We start from the raw sequence: 17,699 nt of genomic DNA on the forward strand, positions 1-17,699 counted from the left end.
ATAAAGGCATACTAATGAAAGATGTTTGAAAGAGGAAGAAAAGCAACTTACAGGAAGACAAAAGTACAAATAAAAATCAGGGAAATAAAACACTGATGATAAAACTGGAGCAAAAAGTGAAAATGAAAAGCAAAAGAGGTAATATTTCCCCTCTCTTGGGTCACTACTCCCGCGGGAGGGCATGAAAACTAGGACGGGGGCTGGGGTGGCTAGACGGAGAGGCACTCAACAACATCCGTGAGGGCTGGAGAGTTGAGTTGGTTGGAGAGAACTAAGCTTCAATGCCCATTGACAGGTATGAGAGCCAAATGGGAAGCGGGACAGACTGGACTAGTCTGCTACACATACTGGCAAACCAGGGTAGGGGGCGGGCCTGGTGGGGGTTATTGTGGGTCGCTCTGACTAGACTGCAGCTCTCACTGGTTGATGAAAGGGTCGAGCACGTGCTTGGCAAAACCAGGCTGGACTGCAACACCCATTGGTTCCAGTGGAAGTCGGGACCGAAAACAGAACCAACCCAGCAATTGCAACCACCAGCTGATCGTGGAGATGGACTGTGCCGGGCCCTGTGCTTGCTAGAACATACAAGAATCTGGTCTGGGAGTACCTCAAAGTTTCTGAGGGGATCTCCCCAAGCAAAATGCTGGACTCAGAACCCTAGCAAGAAAAGACAGAGGACAGAATAAATCAATCAACCACCTCAGCTATATGTTGGCAGCGAAATACTGGGCAAATGAAGACTCTAATGGACTGTGACAATCAGTGGATTCTTCAATGACCTCACCGAACTAGAAGTGGCAAAAACGGCAGCGATCCATAACTGGAGAACTATTGAAACCACTTGAGCAAGTATCTCAGAGCATGCCCCACATCCGGGACTTTGGGTGGGTGGGAAACTGGGTGGGGCTTCTCCCTCAATATCCCCCTTTACCTCAGATACATAAAGGAAACAATATGGACATAAAAGTCTTACCCACTTCCCTATAGCCCCTGAACCTTTATACCGTAATTAACTATGTAAAGAATGATAATAAAAAAAAAAGACATATATTTACACATAGAAAAAAAGTTAACAAACTGAAAAAAAAAAGAGGTAATATTTGAAGACATAGATCTAGAGTTTAAAACTGACAAAAAAAAGATGAAACACAACTGAAGCTAAAGATGGATGAAAGAAAACTACTATGGAACAAAATCCAATAGCGATTCAAAAAATATATATACATGTGAAGCAGAAACATCCTTTTAAAATCTAAATTACGCTTAAATGCCTTATAATTATCCTCTTTCTGGAAGAACATTACAAAAATAATGGGAAAAAATGACTTACCTTTCTAACAATACTGTCTTCAACATTTGATTTTTTATTGCTGCCCTGTTTACCCATTAAAGTAATCTCTAGTTGGCAAAAAGGTTTCGGTAAAATGTCACATTGCGTAAAAAATTTTCGCCATTCCACAATATATGCTTTTAATAAAGCTGTATCATCTTGATGGCTCAGTACTCGCTGAAAAAAAAAATACACATTTGAAACAAGTGCAAGTACCCGATGAGTAAGAGCAAAATATATTCATGCCATAATTTAAAAAAAATGTTTTATCATACAAACTGTACAACACCCAAGAGAAACTGAGATATATTTGTTCACCAAAACACACATGAATGTTTGCAGCAACATTATTTAAAAGACAAAAAGGAGAAACAACTTATATCAGTGAACTGATAAATGAACAAACAATCTGATTTAGACACAATAGAATATTAGCCATAAAAAATACTGTTAAAATACAGATGAACTCTGAAAACATCCCAAATGAAAGATAGTAGTAGCTAAAGCACACGCTACATGATTCCATTTAGAGGTATCATAATAGATTTTATAAAGACAAATCAGTGGTTTAGTCGTTGCTTGGGGCTGGGAAGGAGGGGGTTGTGATCAGCTACTCTTATTTTTAGGGTTTTTAAAATATTCTGGAATAAGTTGGTGGTGGCTGTACATCTCTATAAATACACATATACTGAAGCCCACTGAAATCACACACTTTGAAGGAGTAAATTCTATAGGTCCACAAAATAAATTTCAACTTCTAAAAAAGATGGTAGAGTATTTCCACACTGTTGAAGTTTGGGTTGGTCCCTGACTTGCCCAACAGCACGCTGCACATGTAATACCGTGAGATTTCAAATCTAGATCTGAAGATATCTTGTACATTCTGGTTCCCCTTCAAAGGCAGGTTCCCTTGAGAAGGACAAACCACTCAGAGAAAACCAACCAAACCAACCAAACATCAGATATGAGATTAAAACTTTCTTGGACCACCCTGTCCCAGCAGAATGAACAGCTTGCTGCTGCTGTATTCATAATGTCAGGCAAGGGCTGGTGCTGTGGTGCAGCTTGTTAAGCTATGGCTTGCAACTGTGGAATTCCATTTGAGCAATGGTTCAAGTCCAGAGTGCTCAATTTCCAAACATGCTTATGCACCAGGGAAAACAATGGAGGATGGCCCAAGTCCTGGGCCCTTGTTGCCCGTATTGGACAGATGAAGGGCTTGGCTCCTGGTCTCAACCTGGCACAGCTCTGTCTATTAAGGCCATTTGGGGAAGTGAACCAGCACATGGAATAAATATCTGACTCACCCTTTCTTTGTCACTCTTCCTTTCAAATACTCAAAATAAACCTTGCACAAAAGACAAAAAATCTTAGGTAAAATCAGATGAGTCTAGACCAAACTGATTACCCACAGAATTACAAACAGAAGTTATAGTAAATCTAAGAACTGCCCAAGCATTATGTTTATTTTTGCTTCCATTATCACTTTTGATTTTCAAAGTTTATGTTTTACTTATTTGAAGAATAGAGCAAGAGGAGAAGGGAAAAAGGAAGAGAGAGAGAGAAGCTGACTGTATTTGCAGTTCACTCCCTAAATGACCACAGGGGCTGGGGCTGTGCCAAGCCAAAGCCATCACTTCTCCTACACACGTGGCAGGGATCCAAGAGCTTTAGCTAACCTCTGCTGCCTCCCAGGGTACATCCTAATAGGAAGCTAGACTGGAAATGGAAACAGGATTCAGTTCCAGAAAGTGGGATATGAGAAGCAGTGAGTGGTGGCTTAACACATTGTGCCGCAATGTCTGCCCCTAAAATAAACATTTTAATGTACATTATCTTTACCATTTGGGAGATTTTGTTCTTTTTCCAAGGTAAGTTCAACCAAATGTTATCTAGCAAAATAACCTTTCTTAAGCATTTAAAAATTATACATCTTTCCTATTATATCTGCTCTGAATTAGGTTCCTGCTGATATATACATTCCAGATTTTTTGTGGTATTTTCTTTTATATATATATATACATATTATTGATTACATTGCATCATGTGACACAGTGTTATAGGCACTGGGATTACCCCCACCCTCCCCAACCCCCCCATGGTGGACTCCTCCACCCTGTTGCATTACCACAGTTCAAATTCAGTTGAGATTCTTTCATTGGAAGCATCTACCAGGCATAAAGTCCAGCATCTTATTGTCAGACAAGTTCATCAGTTTCTTGGGGAGACCATCTCTGGTCTGAAGGTAGAGCTGATAGATTGGTTTTGATATTTCAACAGATCTGAATTGCTGCCACTCTCACTACTCCAAGCACAATGCAGTTGTTGGAGAATCCACTGATTGACACAGTCCATCATAGAGTCTCCATTTGCCCAGCATTTTCATTGCCAACATATAGCTGAGGTGCTTCATTGACTTGTTCTGTCCTCTGTCATTTGATGGTTAGTGTTCTGAGTCTGAAAGCTCGATTGGGGGGATCCAAAGAAACTTTCTCTGTGGTGTTCCCAGACCAGATTCTTATATGTACTGGCAAGAACCGGGCCCGGCACAGTCTATCGCCCGATCATTTCAGATATTTTTAAAAGACTTACTTTTTATTTATTTGAAAAGCTAGGATTGCAGGGATAGAAAGTGACAGAGAAATATTCCATCTACTAGTTTATTCCCCAAATGTCCGCGATGGCTAGAAGTAGGCTGGTCTGAAGCTAGGAGCCAAGAGTTTCTTTAGGGTCACCCAGATGAATGCAAGAGTTCAAGGATTTGGGTCAACTTCATTGCTTTTTCAAGCACATCAGCAGGGAACTGGATCAAAGTCAAGCATCTGGGACTTGAACTGGCACCCAGGACCACAGGTGGAGGCTTAATGTGCTACACTACAGTGACAGTCCTTACTTTCTAGACTTTAATGGGTCATGTCACAATGCTAGTGTGGAGTTATTTCTTAACATCTGTTAAACATAAGTATTTAAGATGATTCTTATGAAATTATTTCTAGAAACTTAAGAATGGCATCACGTATCAGTTCGAAATAAACTTATTTTATCTTTACCAAGTCATAAAATGGTATATTAATTTTTAATCCAAGTACAAACTGCATTTCTAAATAAACTGTAGTAAAACCATATTGATTAAATTTTGACACTGAAACATTAATTTCTTTTTTTTTTTTGATTTATTTTATTTTTATTACAAAGTCAGATATACTGAGAGGAGGAGAGATAGAGAGGAAGTGGAGCTGCCGGGATTAGAACCAGCGGCCATATGGGATCAAGGCGAGGACCTTAGCCACCAGGCCACGCTGCCGAGCCCTGAAACATTAATTTCTAAATAACACTTGAAGATAGAACTTATTTATTTAAGATTTACTTATTTTTATTTGAAAGGCAGAACTGCAGAGAGAAGGAGAGACAGAAAGATCTTCTACCCTCTGGTTCACTCCCCAAAAGGTCCCAATAGCCAGAGCTGAGCCAATCTGAAACCAGTAGCTTCTTCTGTGTCTCCCATGTGGGTGCAAGGTCCCAAGGCTTTGAGCCATCCTCCACTGGTTTTCCAGGCCCAACCAGGGAGCTGGATGGGAAGTGAAGCAGTGAAACACAAACCAGCATATGGAACCTCAATCCTTGGAGGTAGAGGATTAGTCAGTTGAGCCAAAGCACAAACTCAAAGATAAAATTTATTTTATTGGGCGATAACTACCAGAGTTCGTGTTGTGTTGTAGATAGGGCCATGTGACTGGCAAACCATGTAGTGCTGGATGAAATCCAGGCTGCTTCATGTTTGGTCCAGCTCCCTGCTAATATTCTAGAAATAACAGCAGAAGACAGCCCATGTTCTTGGGTCCTTATCACTCATGTGGGAGACCCAGATGAAGCTCCTTGCTTTGCCTGACCCGCCCCAGCTATGAAGCCACTAGTGGAGTGAATAACAAATACAAGATGCCTCTTTTTGTGTTTGTGTCTTTCCCTAGCCCTAATTAAATAAATGCCTATGCAATCATCAAAAATTTTATCGAGATATTGTCAACAAGAGACTTAGTTCTTTTTAAAGATTTATGTATTTTTATTACAAAGTCAGACATACAGACAGGAGAGACAGAGAGGAAGATCTTCCATCTGATGATTCACTCCCCAAGTGAACGCAATGGCCGGTGCTGTGCTGATCCGAAGCCAGGAGCCAGGAACCTCCTCCAGGTCTCCCACACGGGTGCAGGATCCAAAGCATTGGGCCGTCCTTGACTACTTTCCCAGGCCACAAGCAGAGAGCTGGATAAGAAGTGGAGCTGCCGGAGTTAGAACCAGCGCCCATATGGGATCCCGGCACATTCAAGATGAGGACTTCAAACGCACGGACTTCAGCCACTAGGCCACACCACCGGGCCCAAGAGACTTAATTTTTTTAACTAAGGATATCAATCTTATTCTACCAGAATGGTATCCAGTAGCAGAATTTACATGTAAAATTTCAATATCCTCATTAGTTATTTACAGAAGAAATGCTTGAATTTCAACTGCTGAATAGCTGTTAACATTCAACGAAAGGGGGCAGCACTGCAGCCAAGACATTAAGCCTCTGCCTGCAGTGCCAGCAGCCTATGAGGCACTGGTATGAGTCCCAGCTGCTGCACTTACAGTCCAGCTTCCTGTTAATGTGCCTGAGGAAACAGTGGAAGGTGTCCAAAGTCCTTGAATCCCTGCACCCATGTGGGATACACCTATTTGGCCAAGCCCCAGCGTTTGTGGTCATTTGGGCAGTAAATTAGCAGATGGATGTCTCTCCTTTTCTTTCTCTATAACTAACTGCCTTTCAAACAAATAAACAAATAAGTAAATAAATGAAACTATTTTAAAAGGTTAAGTATTTACCAAGATTGTAAAATTACTATAATATACGAACTTTTTTTTAGTTAATTTATTTATTTTTTTTTATTATGTTGTTGACAATCTTTACATAGTTAATTGTGGTAAAAAGGTTCAGGGGGTATAGGGAAGTGGATAAGACTATTATGTCCATATTGTTTCCTTCTTGTATCTGAGGTAAAGGGGGATATTGAGGGAAAAGCCCCACCCAGTTTCCCACCCACCCAAAGTCCCGGATGTGGGGCATGCTCTGAGATACTTGCTCAAGTGGTTTCAATAGTTCTCCAGTTATGGATCGCTGCCATTTTCGCCACTTCTAGTTCGGTGAGGTCATTGAAGAATCCACTGATTGATAGAGTCTTCATTTGCCCAGTATTTCGCTGCCAACATATAGCTGAGGTGGTTGATTGACTTGTTCTTTCTTCTGTCTTTTCTTGCTAGGGTTCTGAGTCCAGCAGTTCGATTGGGGAGATCCCCTCAGAAACTTTGAGGTACTCCCAGACCAGATTCTTGTATGTTCTAGCAAGCACAGGGCCCGGCACAGTCCATCTCCACGATCAGCTGGTGGTTGCAATTGCTGGGTTGGTTCTGTTTTCAGTCCCGACTTCCACTGGAACCAATGGGTGTTGCAGTCCAGCCTGATTCTGCCCAGCACATACTCGACCCTTTCATCAACCAGTGGGAGCTGCAGTCTAGTCAGAGCGACCCACAATAACCCCCACCAGGCCCGCCCCCTACCCTGGTTTGCCAGTATGTGTAGCAGACTAGTCCAGTCTGTCCCGCTTCCCATTTGGCTCTCATACCTGTCAATGGGCATTGAAGCTTAGTTCTCTCCAACCAACTCAACTCTCCAGCCCTCACGGATGTTGTTGAGTGCCTCTCCGTCTAGCCACCCCAGCCCCCGTCCTAGTTTTCATGCCCTCCCGCGGGAGTGGTAACCCAAGAGGGGGGAACCCACTATTTCCCTCCTGGGTCTCTCTAAATCCCAGTTTATGCTCTTCGGGTGGTTCTGTGGTTAGACTTGACAGAATTAGCCCCCAGTGCCAGCTTCTGCCATCTGATGTTGTGGCTAAGCCCAAACAACCCTCACCCACTCTAATTTGTGCTTGCACCAGTAGGAATAATCAGCCCAGCCTGGCTTTTCCCTGATCTAGTCCACATGCGGCGCACAGGTGTTGTAGCCCTGCTTAGTCTGGTCTGTCCCCAGCCCAGCCCATACTCTCCAGTGGGAGTAGCTGTCCAGCGAGGGGACCAGCCCCTTAATCCCCCTGCCGGCTCTGCCCCCTCCCTTTCTGGTTCTCACGTGTGCTGATTGGGTGCTGCGGTCACATCCAGTACAGGCAACCTCACCCTGGCATTCCATATTGTGCTCTGGGTTTTGTCGTGATATAATATACGAACTTAAAAATTCAACTTGAGGGCCAGAATTTGGGTAAAGAAGATTTACTGTCTGTAACATCTGCATGTCATTTTGGAGAACAGTTTGAATATTAGCTGTCCCAGTTCTGATGTATCAGTTAAAGCCGTGGAGGATGGTTAAGAGCTTGGACTTATGTAATCTACATGGAAGATTCAGCTGGAATTTCAGGCTTCTGGCTTTAGAGTGGCCCTGGCCCAGTCATTAAGGCCATCTGGGGAGTGAACTAGTGGATAGAATAGCTCTCTTTCTCTGTCTCTCCTTCCACCTCCGTTCTCTGTGTCACTTTTTTTGGTGGGGAGGGGAATGTTTTTCTAAGGATTTATTTATTTTTATTGGAAAGGCACATTTACAGAGAGAAGTGGAGAGAAAAAGATCTTCTGCTTGCCGGTGTACTCCCCAAGTGGGTGCATCGGCCAGAGATGAGCCAATCTGAAGCCAGAAACCAGGGGCTTTTTTAAGCTCTCCCACACAGACAGGGTCCCAAGGCTTTGGACCATCCTCCACCGCTTTCCCAGGGCACTCTTAGGGAGCTGGATGGGAAGTGGAGCAGTGAGGACAGAACTGGCAGCCATATGTGATCCTGGTGCGTCCAAAGCGAGGACTGAGTCACTGAATCACTGCAACAGGCTCCCTCTTTGTCACTTTACCTTTCAAATAAATTTTTTAAATCTTTTAAACATGAAATTGAATAAGAAAGTCTAGCTGTCTAATTTTCAGGTTTCACATTATACAAATAAAAATAATCATGTCTATAGGCCCCTTCTAAAAGTAGTTTAAGGATTCATCCTTTAGAGATGCCATAGTTGATTCAAAATAAAACACTGCTTTTGCAGTAATTTTTTCAAAAGACGAGGATATTAATAAAACTAATGAAACCAATCCCACGGGGGCCACTGTGATGCAGTGGGTTGAGCCTCCACCTGCAATACCAGCATCCCAGATGAGCAATGCTTCCAGGGGGAACCAGTGGGATTGGTTTCATTAGTTTTATTAATATCCTCGTCTTTTGAAAAAATTACTGCAAAAGCAGTGTTTTATTTTGAATCAACTATGGCATCTCTAAAGGATGAATCCTTAAACTACTTTTAGAAGGGGCCTATAGGCATGATTATTTTTATTTGTATAATGTGAAACCTGAAAAGCTGTGCTTCTAACCCATCTTCCTGCCAATGTGCCTGGGAACACGGTGGAAAACAGTTCCAAGTGCTTGAGCCACTGCCACTCACGTAGCTGACCTAAACAGAGGTCCAATCTTCTGGCTATGGCCCAGCCTAGTCCCACCACTGAAGCCATTTGGGCAGTGAGACAGCAAATACAAGATCTCCATCTCTGTCTCGCCATTTCTCCAACTCTGCATTTCAAATTAATAAATAAACTTTAAACAAAAAATCCCCAAAACTAATGAAAACTAATATTTTCTTCAGAAATATTAAACATTTATACACAGTATCAACATAACACTGAATTATTCAATTGCAGCAATACAAAAGACAGTTCAAGAATTTTGCTATCAGATAAATATCTGGAATTGAAGAAAATTACTGTTAACTTGAAAGAGGTCTGAGAGAAAGGGGCAGATGCATGTAGATGGGTTTATAGTAAAAAATCCTGATGATAAGGACTTCTAAATTTTTTAAGTACATTCTTTATGGCATTTTTTAAAAGATACTTTTATTTTTATTTATAAGGCAGATTTATAGAAAAGGAAGGAAAGACAGAAACATCTTTCATCTGCTGATTTACTCCCCAAATGGCCACACTGGCTTAGAGCTGGGTCAGTCCAAACCCAGGATCCTGGAGCTTCTTTTGGGTTTCCTATGTCACTATAGAGGCCCAAGGCTTTGGGCCATCTTTCACTGCATTCCAGATGTATTAGCAGGGAGCTAGTCAAAAGTGACTCAAACAGATGCCCATATGGAATGCTGGCCCAGCAGGCAGAGGTTTAACATGTGATGACATGGCCCTGGCCCCCTACGACATTTTCTGAGGAAAGTAATGTGCTCTCTTAACAAAAGTAATGCTGTAGGATGAAAACATAAATGATGGGCCCGGCGGCATGGCCTAGCGGCTAAAGTCCTCGCCTTGAACGCCCCGGGATCCCATATGGGTGCCGATTCTAATCCCGGCAGCTCCACTTCCCATCCAGCTCCCTGCTTGTGGCCTGGGAAAGCAGTTGAGGACGGCCCAATGCATTGGGACACTGCACCCGTGTGGGAAACCTGGAAGAGGTTCCTGGTTCCCGGCATCGGGTTGGCGCGCACCGGCCCGTTGCAGTCACTTAGGGAGTGAATCATCGGATGGAAGATCTTCCTCTCTGTCTCTCCTCCTCTCTGTATATCCGGCTTTCCAATAACAATAAAAAAAATAAATAAATAAAAATAAAAATAATAATAATAAAAAAAAGAAAACATAAATGATGATCATTTTATTTAAAAAGGCAGTAATAAATGTGTCAAATGCCAGAGTGATATTTAAAGTTATTTTAGGGGTCAGTGTTGTAACACAGTGGATGAAGATGCTGCCTGGAAGGTCAACATCCCATATGGGTGCCATGTCGAGTCCCAGCACTCTATTTCTGATCCAGGTCCCTGTTAATACTCCTAGGAAGGTAGAAGACACCTCAGATGCTGAATCCTGCACCACACAGGAACCTGGAAGAAGCTCCTGGCTCCTAGATTTCCTAAGGTACAACCTAGCAGCTGTGGCCATTTGAGGAGTAAACCGAGAGATGGAAGATTGATTTCTCTCTGTTTCTCCTTCTCACACTTTTGTAACAAATAAAAATAATAAATAAAATAAGTAACAAATAAAAGAAACAAATAAAATAAATCTTTAAGTAAAACAGAAAGATAAGGTTACTTTAGGAAGTCCTACTCTCAAAAATCACAAAACTCGATGTTGTTTGAGTAGTTTTTGAACAAATGTAAAATAAAGATGCAAAACTTACCGCCTGAGCTTGTTTAATAAACTCAAGAATGTCTTCTTTTAAAGCCTGATGGATTTTTGCTGGGCCTTTATCATCCCAGAGACAGACTGCATGAACATCTCTGTAGAAACAAAGCAGGGAAATGAAGACCAGTAAGAGAACAAGAACACACAGACTAACTTTAAATTCTCTGTTAATAGAGTTTCCACAGGTCATACTAGATCAAACTAACAGTGCCTGAATCCATCACAAGAATCAAGTGTTCTTAAGTGTTCTTAAGTGTTTCACATACACATTTGTTTCTACAATTCTTTTGAAATTGCTTTCTTCTTTCATTTTCTGCTATTTATTGTATGAAATTCAACTCTAAAAGCACATTTCCATCTTCCAATGTCAAACCCCAATTTAAACGCCATTAATATCTACTTTCACAAAACAAGCCCAAATCTTTATTCTTTAACACAACAGATATAAATTATTCTTTTAAAAATTAGTTACTCAAATCCAATTACAGCCCATATCCCAAGTTCCTCCAAATATTCATTACCTACTTCACATCAACCACCACGGTGTCTCCTTTATTTAAACAAAAAGCAAAAGCTCTGGGTTGGCATTGTGTCGTGGTGAGTAAAATTGCTGCCTCGGATGCCAGACCCCCACAGGGGCCCTGATTCAAGTCCAGATTGCTCTACTTCTGATCTGGTTCCCTGTTTATGTACCTGGGGTAAAAGCAGAGAATGTCCCAGGTCTTTGGGTCCCTGTACTCACAAGAGAGACCCAGAAGAAGCTCCTGGCTCATGGCTTCAGTTTGGCTCAGCCCTGCCCATTGCAGCTTTGGGGAAGCGGAATCGACAGATGGGAGATTTATACTCCTCTCTTTCCATTCTCTTTCAAATAAAAATTCTTCATTAAGAAAATACAACAGATTCTCTCAGAAACTGGCATACAAAAATTTAACTTTAAAAATCTGACCCCTCCCCTGCAGCTGTAGACAATTGTCTACACTGCCATGTACCTAGGCAACTGTTGCATTGCTGGGAGAAAAGCAGCTAATAGCTGGATTAGACTAGATGACATCATCTGCTACCTGCTGGCACACACAAACACTAGGGCTGGGGGCCTGCCTCACAGGGATAGGCCATAGTACCCACCAGTGAGGGTCAGGGCAGAGGATGGTTCACACAAGACTGGGCTATGACATCAACTGGTACATGGGAAAATCAGGTCTGGGGGCAAATTCTGTAGGGAATATGTGGGTTCATCCCCATAGGTCTGCAATATTCACGGGTTTGTGTAAAAGCTGGTGGGCAAGGAAAGAAGACATGCCAAGGTAGGCATGACGACAGAACTCATTGACACTCTTGTGAATTGGGGTTGGGAGCATGCTGGGCTGGGTCTGGGAGCCAGCCTGTTGGGGGAACTTGGGGAATTCCCCTATTATACTGCAGCTCCTGCTAGAGAGTCCAAAAGCCAGGTGGGCCAAGTCAGGCAGGGCTGCACCACTTGTCGGTATGTCTGTGGGCAGACTGCACCACACTAAGCCTTTGCACCCACTGGCACAAGTGGATGCCAGGGCAGGATGAGGGTAGTGCAGGGCTAGGCTACTGCACTCTCGTTCACTTGAGAGCCAAGGATGGAGGCAGGCTCAGCAGGGCTAGACCACAACACCCAGGGAACTAAGGGTACTCCTCTGCTATGCTGTGGTTCCCACTGGTGAGCATAAGAGTTGGGGCTGAATGCAGATTGGGCTGAATATGGCTACAGCCCCCTCTCAGCATGCACGTGGGCTGTGTCTGGGGGCAGGCTGGACTGGGCTAGGCCCAAGCATCCGCTGGCACTCACAAGAGCTAGAGTGGGTACAGGCCAGAATGGGTTGGGCCACAACACCAGCCAGTTCACATGAGAACCAGGTCTGGGAAATGGTCAGGCTGGGTTAGGCTTCAGTTCTCACCAGCATAAAGTGGGACTAGGGGCAGGCCAGGCAGTCAGGCTGCAGTAACTGCTGGCAAATGCCAAGGTGAGACAGGCTATACCACACTGGGCTGCAGCACCCACCAGCACGCACAAGACCTGGATTTGGGGACAAGCCCAGTAGAGAAACTTCGGGGATTCTCTTGCTAGACCACTGCTCCCACTGGAATTAGGGGCAGACCAGGCTGGGCAAGGCTGCAATACTTCCTGGCCCGCATGTAAGCTGGGTTGGGAAGAGGGCCAGACTGGTTTATGTCACTACATATTGAAGAACCAGAATCAATTCAGGCCAGTCAGGCTTTGACAATGCATCCACTGGCAAGTTCCAGGGGGAACTGGGTACAAATCATGTCAAGCTGGACTGCTTGAACTCCTTAGCAAGTATAAGATCCAGGGCTGCGAGTGGGCCTAGCACGGGAACTGTGAGCACTCCTCTGCTAGGCTGCAGCAATCAGTGGTGAGCATAAGAGCCAGAGCTGGGGACAAAACAGGCTGGATAAGGCAACAGCACCTGCCAGCATTCATATGTACTGAGTCTGGAGGTGGGTTGGGCTGAATCAAGCCTGACAGGATGCACAATGGGCCAGACTAGACTGTTGCGCATGCATGGGAACTAGGGCTAGGGGCCCGGTGGAGTTATTGGCAGTCAGTCTGACTAGGCTGCAGTTCCCACTGGTGTGTGTAAAGACTGGGTTTATGGTGAGCTAGGTTAGGCTTCATTTTGCATGGGAACTGATCAGGTAAGTGCATTCACCGGTATGTGCATAGGCTGATATGGGTGATGGACTGAACCAGACCCCTCCCTAGCCAGCACATAAGAACCAGGTCTGGGGTCACCCCAGGCTCATTCCAATGTTTCTTGGGGACTTTCCAACTAGACTGCTGGACTCATACCTGAGCCACAGGGAAAATCACAATATATGTGGCCCAAGCTTGGAGTGCATGTTATCTTCTCAGATGGTGATGCCTGTGCAGTGGACAGCATGCCCAGATGCAAACGGAAGACATGACGGTCAACTCATCTAGGCCAGCAGGAGACATTGACTGCTTTGTCAGAAGATGGAAAGCAGAAGAAGTTGGACAATTTTTCTGGCCAACTTTTGCAGCAAGTGTTGGGATGCGTAGACACACCAAGCTGGACTCTGTCAATCAATAGACCTTGGAAAGATTTTTCTCAACCTTGGAGCAATGAAACCAATGTCTTAGAACTATCAAATCTGCTCAATAACATTCTTGGAATATTCTTCCCCACATCAGGGTCTCTAAGATCACATCAAATCACCATTCCTCCGTCCCTGGGTGCTGGTTCGCTTGGCAGCAAGGAGCAGCACCCACCCTTCTCACCCCCTGTAGATGCAGGAGAAAAAGGAAAAAATTGGAAGAGTTTAAAATAAAAATTCATTCTATAACATAAAATAAAAATTTTATAAAAAAACATTTAATAATAAAATCATTTCTAAAAATCTGACTATTGGAAACAATGTCACAGCACAGCAGTAAGCCACTGCCTGTAACACCAGCTGCCCATATGCATTCCTGTTTATTTCCCAGCTGCTTCAGTTCCAATCCAGCTCCCTGTTAATGCCTTGGGAAAAGATGATGACATAAATGTGTGGCCCCTGTCACCCACATGAAATATGCAGAAGAAATTTTTGGCCAGGTAGAACCACTGCGACAATCTAGGAAGTGAGCCAGAGAATTGGAAGATCATTTTTGTTCCTCTCCTTTCTTTAACTCTTTCAAACAAATCAACGCATCTTTTTTTTTTTTTTTAAGAAAACAGACACATTTACTAAAACTTAAATATTTCACAACAATATATGTTCAGAAGTTGATTTTTAAAAATTATGTATGAGAGACAGATGGGGAGGGGAGAAGGAATGGTCACTTTCTGAACGCCCACAATGGCCAGTCAGCCAAAGCTCATCTGCGGCTGAGCTAGGCCCAAATTGGGAGCAAAGAACGCAACCCACAGCTCCCACACTGGCAGCAGTGACCCGGCCACTTGAGCTGTCACCTGCTAACTCCCAGGGTGCACATCAGCAGCGATTTGAAACTTCCTCCCTGAAAGCTGACTTTTTAATGATAAAGTCATGCAGCAGAGAAGCTTACAACAAAATGACAGAATCAAAACATGTTCCCCACAGATTGCTTGGCTCTGTAATGGTGCACTGATACAAAAAAATGTTTAATAATAATAATAATAATAAGTCTTTAGAATTATATATATAATCCTATGCCAACCAAAGAATTCATTGAGGAAGACATCAAGAAAATGGGGGACACAGAATTCAGAAACCTCATTTAAAGATTCTGATCAACAATGAGAAGCACATACAAGAGTTCAAAGAATTTAAGGAATATTTTACACAAGCAACAGCAGCAATAAAGCAAATCAAGGCTGATATACCAAAAATTAAGAACACAGTAGAGCAAATTAAAAGTACAGTGGAGAGTCTCCAAAATAGAATGAAGTAAGCAGAAGAAAGAATCTCAGAATTGGAATATATTTCCTGCTACCAGGGGGAAGCAAACAAAAAGCTGGAAGCACAGTTGGATCAGGCAAAAAAAAGTATTCAAGAATTGAAAGACACTATTAAGAGGCCAAATATAAGAGTTATGGGAGTCCCAGAAGGTACAGAAAGAGAAACTGGTTTTACAAATATATTTAATGAAATAATAAAAGAAAATTTCCCTAATCTGGAGAAAGAATTGGGAAACAAGATCCAGGAGGGGCACAGAACTCCCAACAGGCTTGACCAAAAGAGATCTTCACAAAGACACATGATCATCAAGTTCTCTTCAATTGAACATAAGGAAAAGATCCTTAAATGTGCACGTGAAAAAATTCAATTGACATATAAAGGAATGCCAATTAAGCTCACAGGAGATCTCTCACAGGAAACTCTATAGACAAGAAGAGAATGGAGTGACATATTCCAGATTCTAAAGGAAAAAAAATTGTCAGCCTAGGATAACATACCCAGCAAAGCTTTTTTTTTGTCTTTGAAAATGAAACAAAATTCTTCCACAGTAAAGAAAAGTTAAAAGAATTTGCCTCTTCCAAACCTGCCCTACAAATGATACTTCAAGATGTTCTCTTGACAGAGAAGAGGAATAGCACCCAACAAAACCAAGGGCAAAAGTGAAGAACATCCCAGTAAAATGACAACAGAAGACTAACCCAATGAACAACCCAGTCCTAAAATGACAGGACCAAAGTACCACCCATACATATTAACCTTGAATGTAAATGGCTTAAGCTCAATCAAAAGTCATACTGTGGTTATGCAACAAGGTGGAGGAATCCACCATGGGGGGAGGGTTTGGGGAGGGGTAGGGAGAATCCCAGTACCTATGAAACTATGTCACATAATACAATGTAATTAATAAAAAAAAAAGTCATAGAGTAGTAGCCGGGATTAAAAAACAAAACCCATCTATTTATTGTCTAGAAGAGACACATTTCACCAACAAAAATCAGTGCAAACTATATCGCATGGATTTTGATGTTTTCTGTTAGTTTCATCCCTTCAAAACTTTTTCCTCTGATTAAATTCTTCAATGACTCATAGATCATACAGTAGCATCATTTTCTTCAAGAAGGTTCTTGACTTTTATTTCTTCAGCTGCGTGTTAGTTGCAGCATCAGTTTAACCCTCTATGTAACAATGACTGCCTCTTTAAAATATTATTTATACTAAACATGAATTTTCTTTAAAAATAGCTCTCAATGGGCAGACATGGTAGTTCAACAAGGCAATCTTCCAGCTGCAAGGGTCAGCATCCCATATGGGCACTAGTTTATGTCCCAGCAGCTCCACTTTCCATCTAACACCCTGCTTATGACCTGGGAAAACAGCAGAGGATAGCTCAAGTCCTTGGGACCCTGCGCCTATGTGGGAGACACAGAAGAAGTTTTTGGCTCCTGGCTTCAATTCAGCTCAACTCCAGCTTTTTGCGGACATTTGGGGAGTGAATCAAAAGAAGGACAATCTTTCCCTGTCTCTCCTTCTCTCTGGAAATCTAGCTTTCCAATAAAAATGAATGAATTTTAAACAACATCTCACAAGTTGGAAATAATTTGTTTTTAATTTCATAGACGAGAGTTAAATCTCACAACAGGGATAGAGCAACAATTTTCAACTGAGGTGGGAACTGTTTCCTCAGAAGCATTTATCTGTGCTTCAATACCAGGGCAAGAGAAGCACACACAGAGCATTCTACTTTGGATGTTTATAAAGGGGAAAGCAAGAGATGATAAACACAATATCCAGGACAATGTCAGTTATTGCCCAAAGTGTCAGCATTACTCCAAATGAGAAACAAAGATACTCATTATGAGAAAGGGGAATCAAATAACCAATGTACTTTAATATTGATACATTACATTTGTGCCTCAGTACTATGGTTTTAATATGGTTTGGTCCCTCTCACCTCCTTCTCCCCAGTTTATGTAAGAGATTAATCCATGAAGTCACATGATAATAGTATTAGAAGGGTAGAAGCTGGGCCCAGTGCGATGGCCTAGTGGCTAAATCCCTGCCCTACATTCTCTGAGATCCTACATATGACGGCCAGTTTGCATCCTACCTGCTGCACTTCCCCTTTGTTTCACTTTACCTTTCAAATAAATGTGAAATCTTTTAAAAATGAAATTGAATAAGAAATTCTAGCCCTCTAATTTTCAGGTTTCATATTATCCAACTAAAACAACCACATTTCTACAGGCCTCTCCTAAAAGTGGATAAAGGATTTATCCATTTGAGAAAAAAGAAGGTGGGGAGGGGGGTAGAAGCTAAATTCTACCAGGGTGTCTAAAAATAGGGCCTTTAAAAAGTGATTCAATGGGGTTGGTGCAATGGCTCAACTGGCTAATCCTCCAGCTCCAAGTGCCAGGAATTCATATGGCGCTGGCTTTAGTCCCCACTGTTTCACTTTCCATCCAGCTCCCTGCTTGGGACCTGGGAAAGCAATGGAGGATGGCTCAAAGCCTTGGGACCCTGCAGCAACATGGGAGACCTAGATGAAGCTCCTGGCTCCTAGCTTCAGGTCGGCTCAGTTCTTGTCATTTGAGAATAAACCAGAGGATGGAAAGTATTTCTCTGTCCTTCTCTCTGAAATTTGCCTTTCCAATTTGAAAAAAAAAAAAAAAGTGAACTCTATGAGATTATTAAGGTAGAGCCCGAGGACTG

General features: G+C 42.6%; 1 protein-coding gene across 1 annotated transcript in view; it reads right to left on the reverse strand.

The window, feature by feature from the left end:
• CUL5 (cullin 5) overlaps window positions 1-17,699 on the reverse strand; it is a 102,566-nt gene that overhangs the window by 55,398 nt on the left and 29,469 nt on the right. The window contains exons 3-4 of the mRNA XM_058663951.1: window positions 10,555-10,654; window positions 1,331-1,507 (exon numbers count right to left, since the gene is read on the reverse strand). Coding sequence (XP_058519934.1) covers window positions 1,331-1,507; window positions 10,555-10,654 — 277 coding nt within the window. The remainder of the gene's footprint in view (window positions 1-1,330; window positions 1,508-10,554; window positions 10,655-17,699) is intronic.

This window comes from Ochotona princeps, chromosome 4 (assembly GCF_030435755.1).
Source record: "Ochotona princeps isolate mOchPri1 chromosome 4, mOchPri1.hap1, whole genome shotgun sequence".
Taxonomy (NCBI): Eukaryota; Metazoa; Chordata; class Mammalia; order Lagomorpha; family Ochotonidae; genus Ochotona; species Ochotona princeps.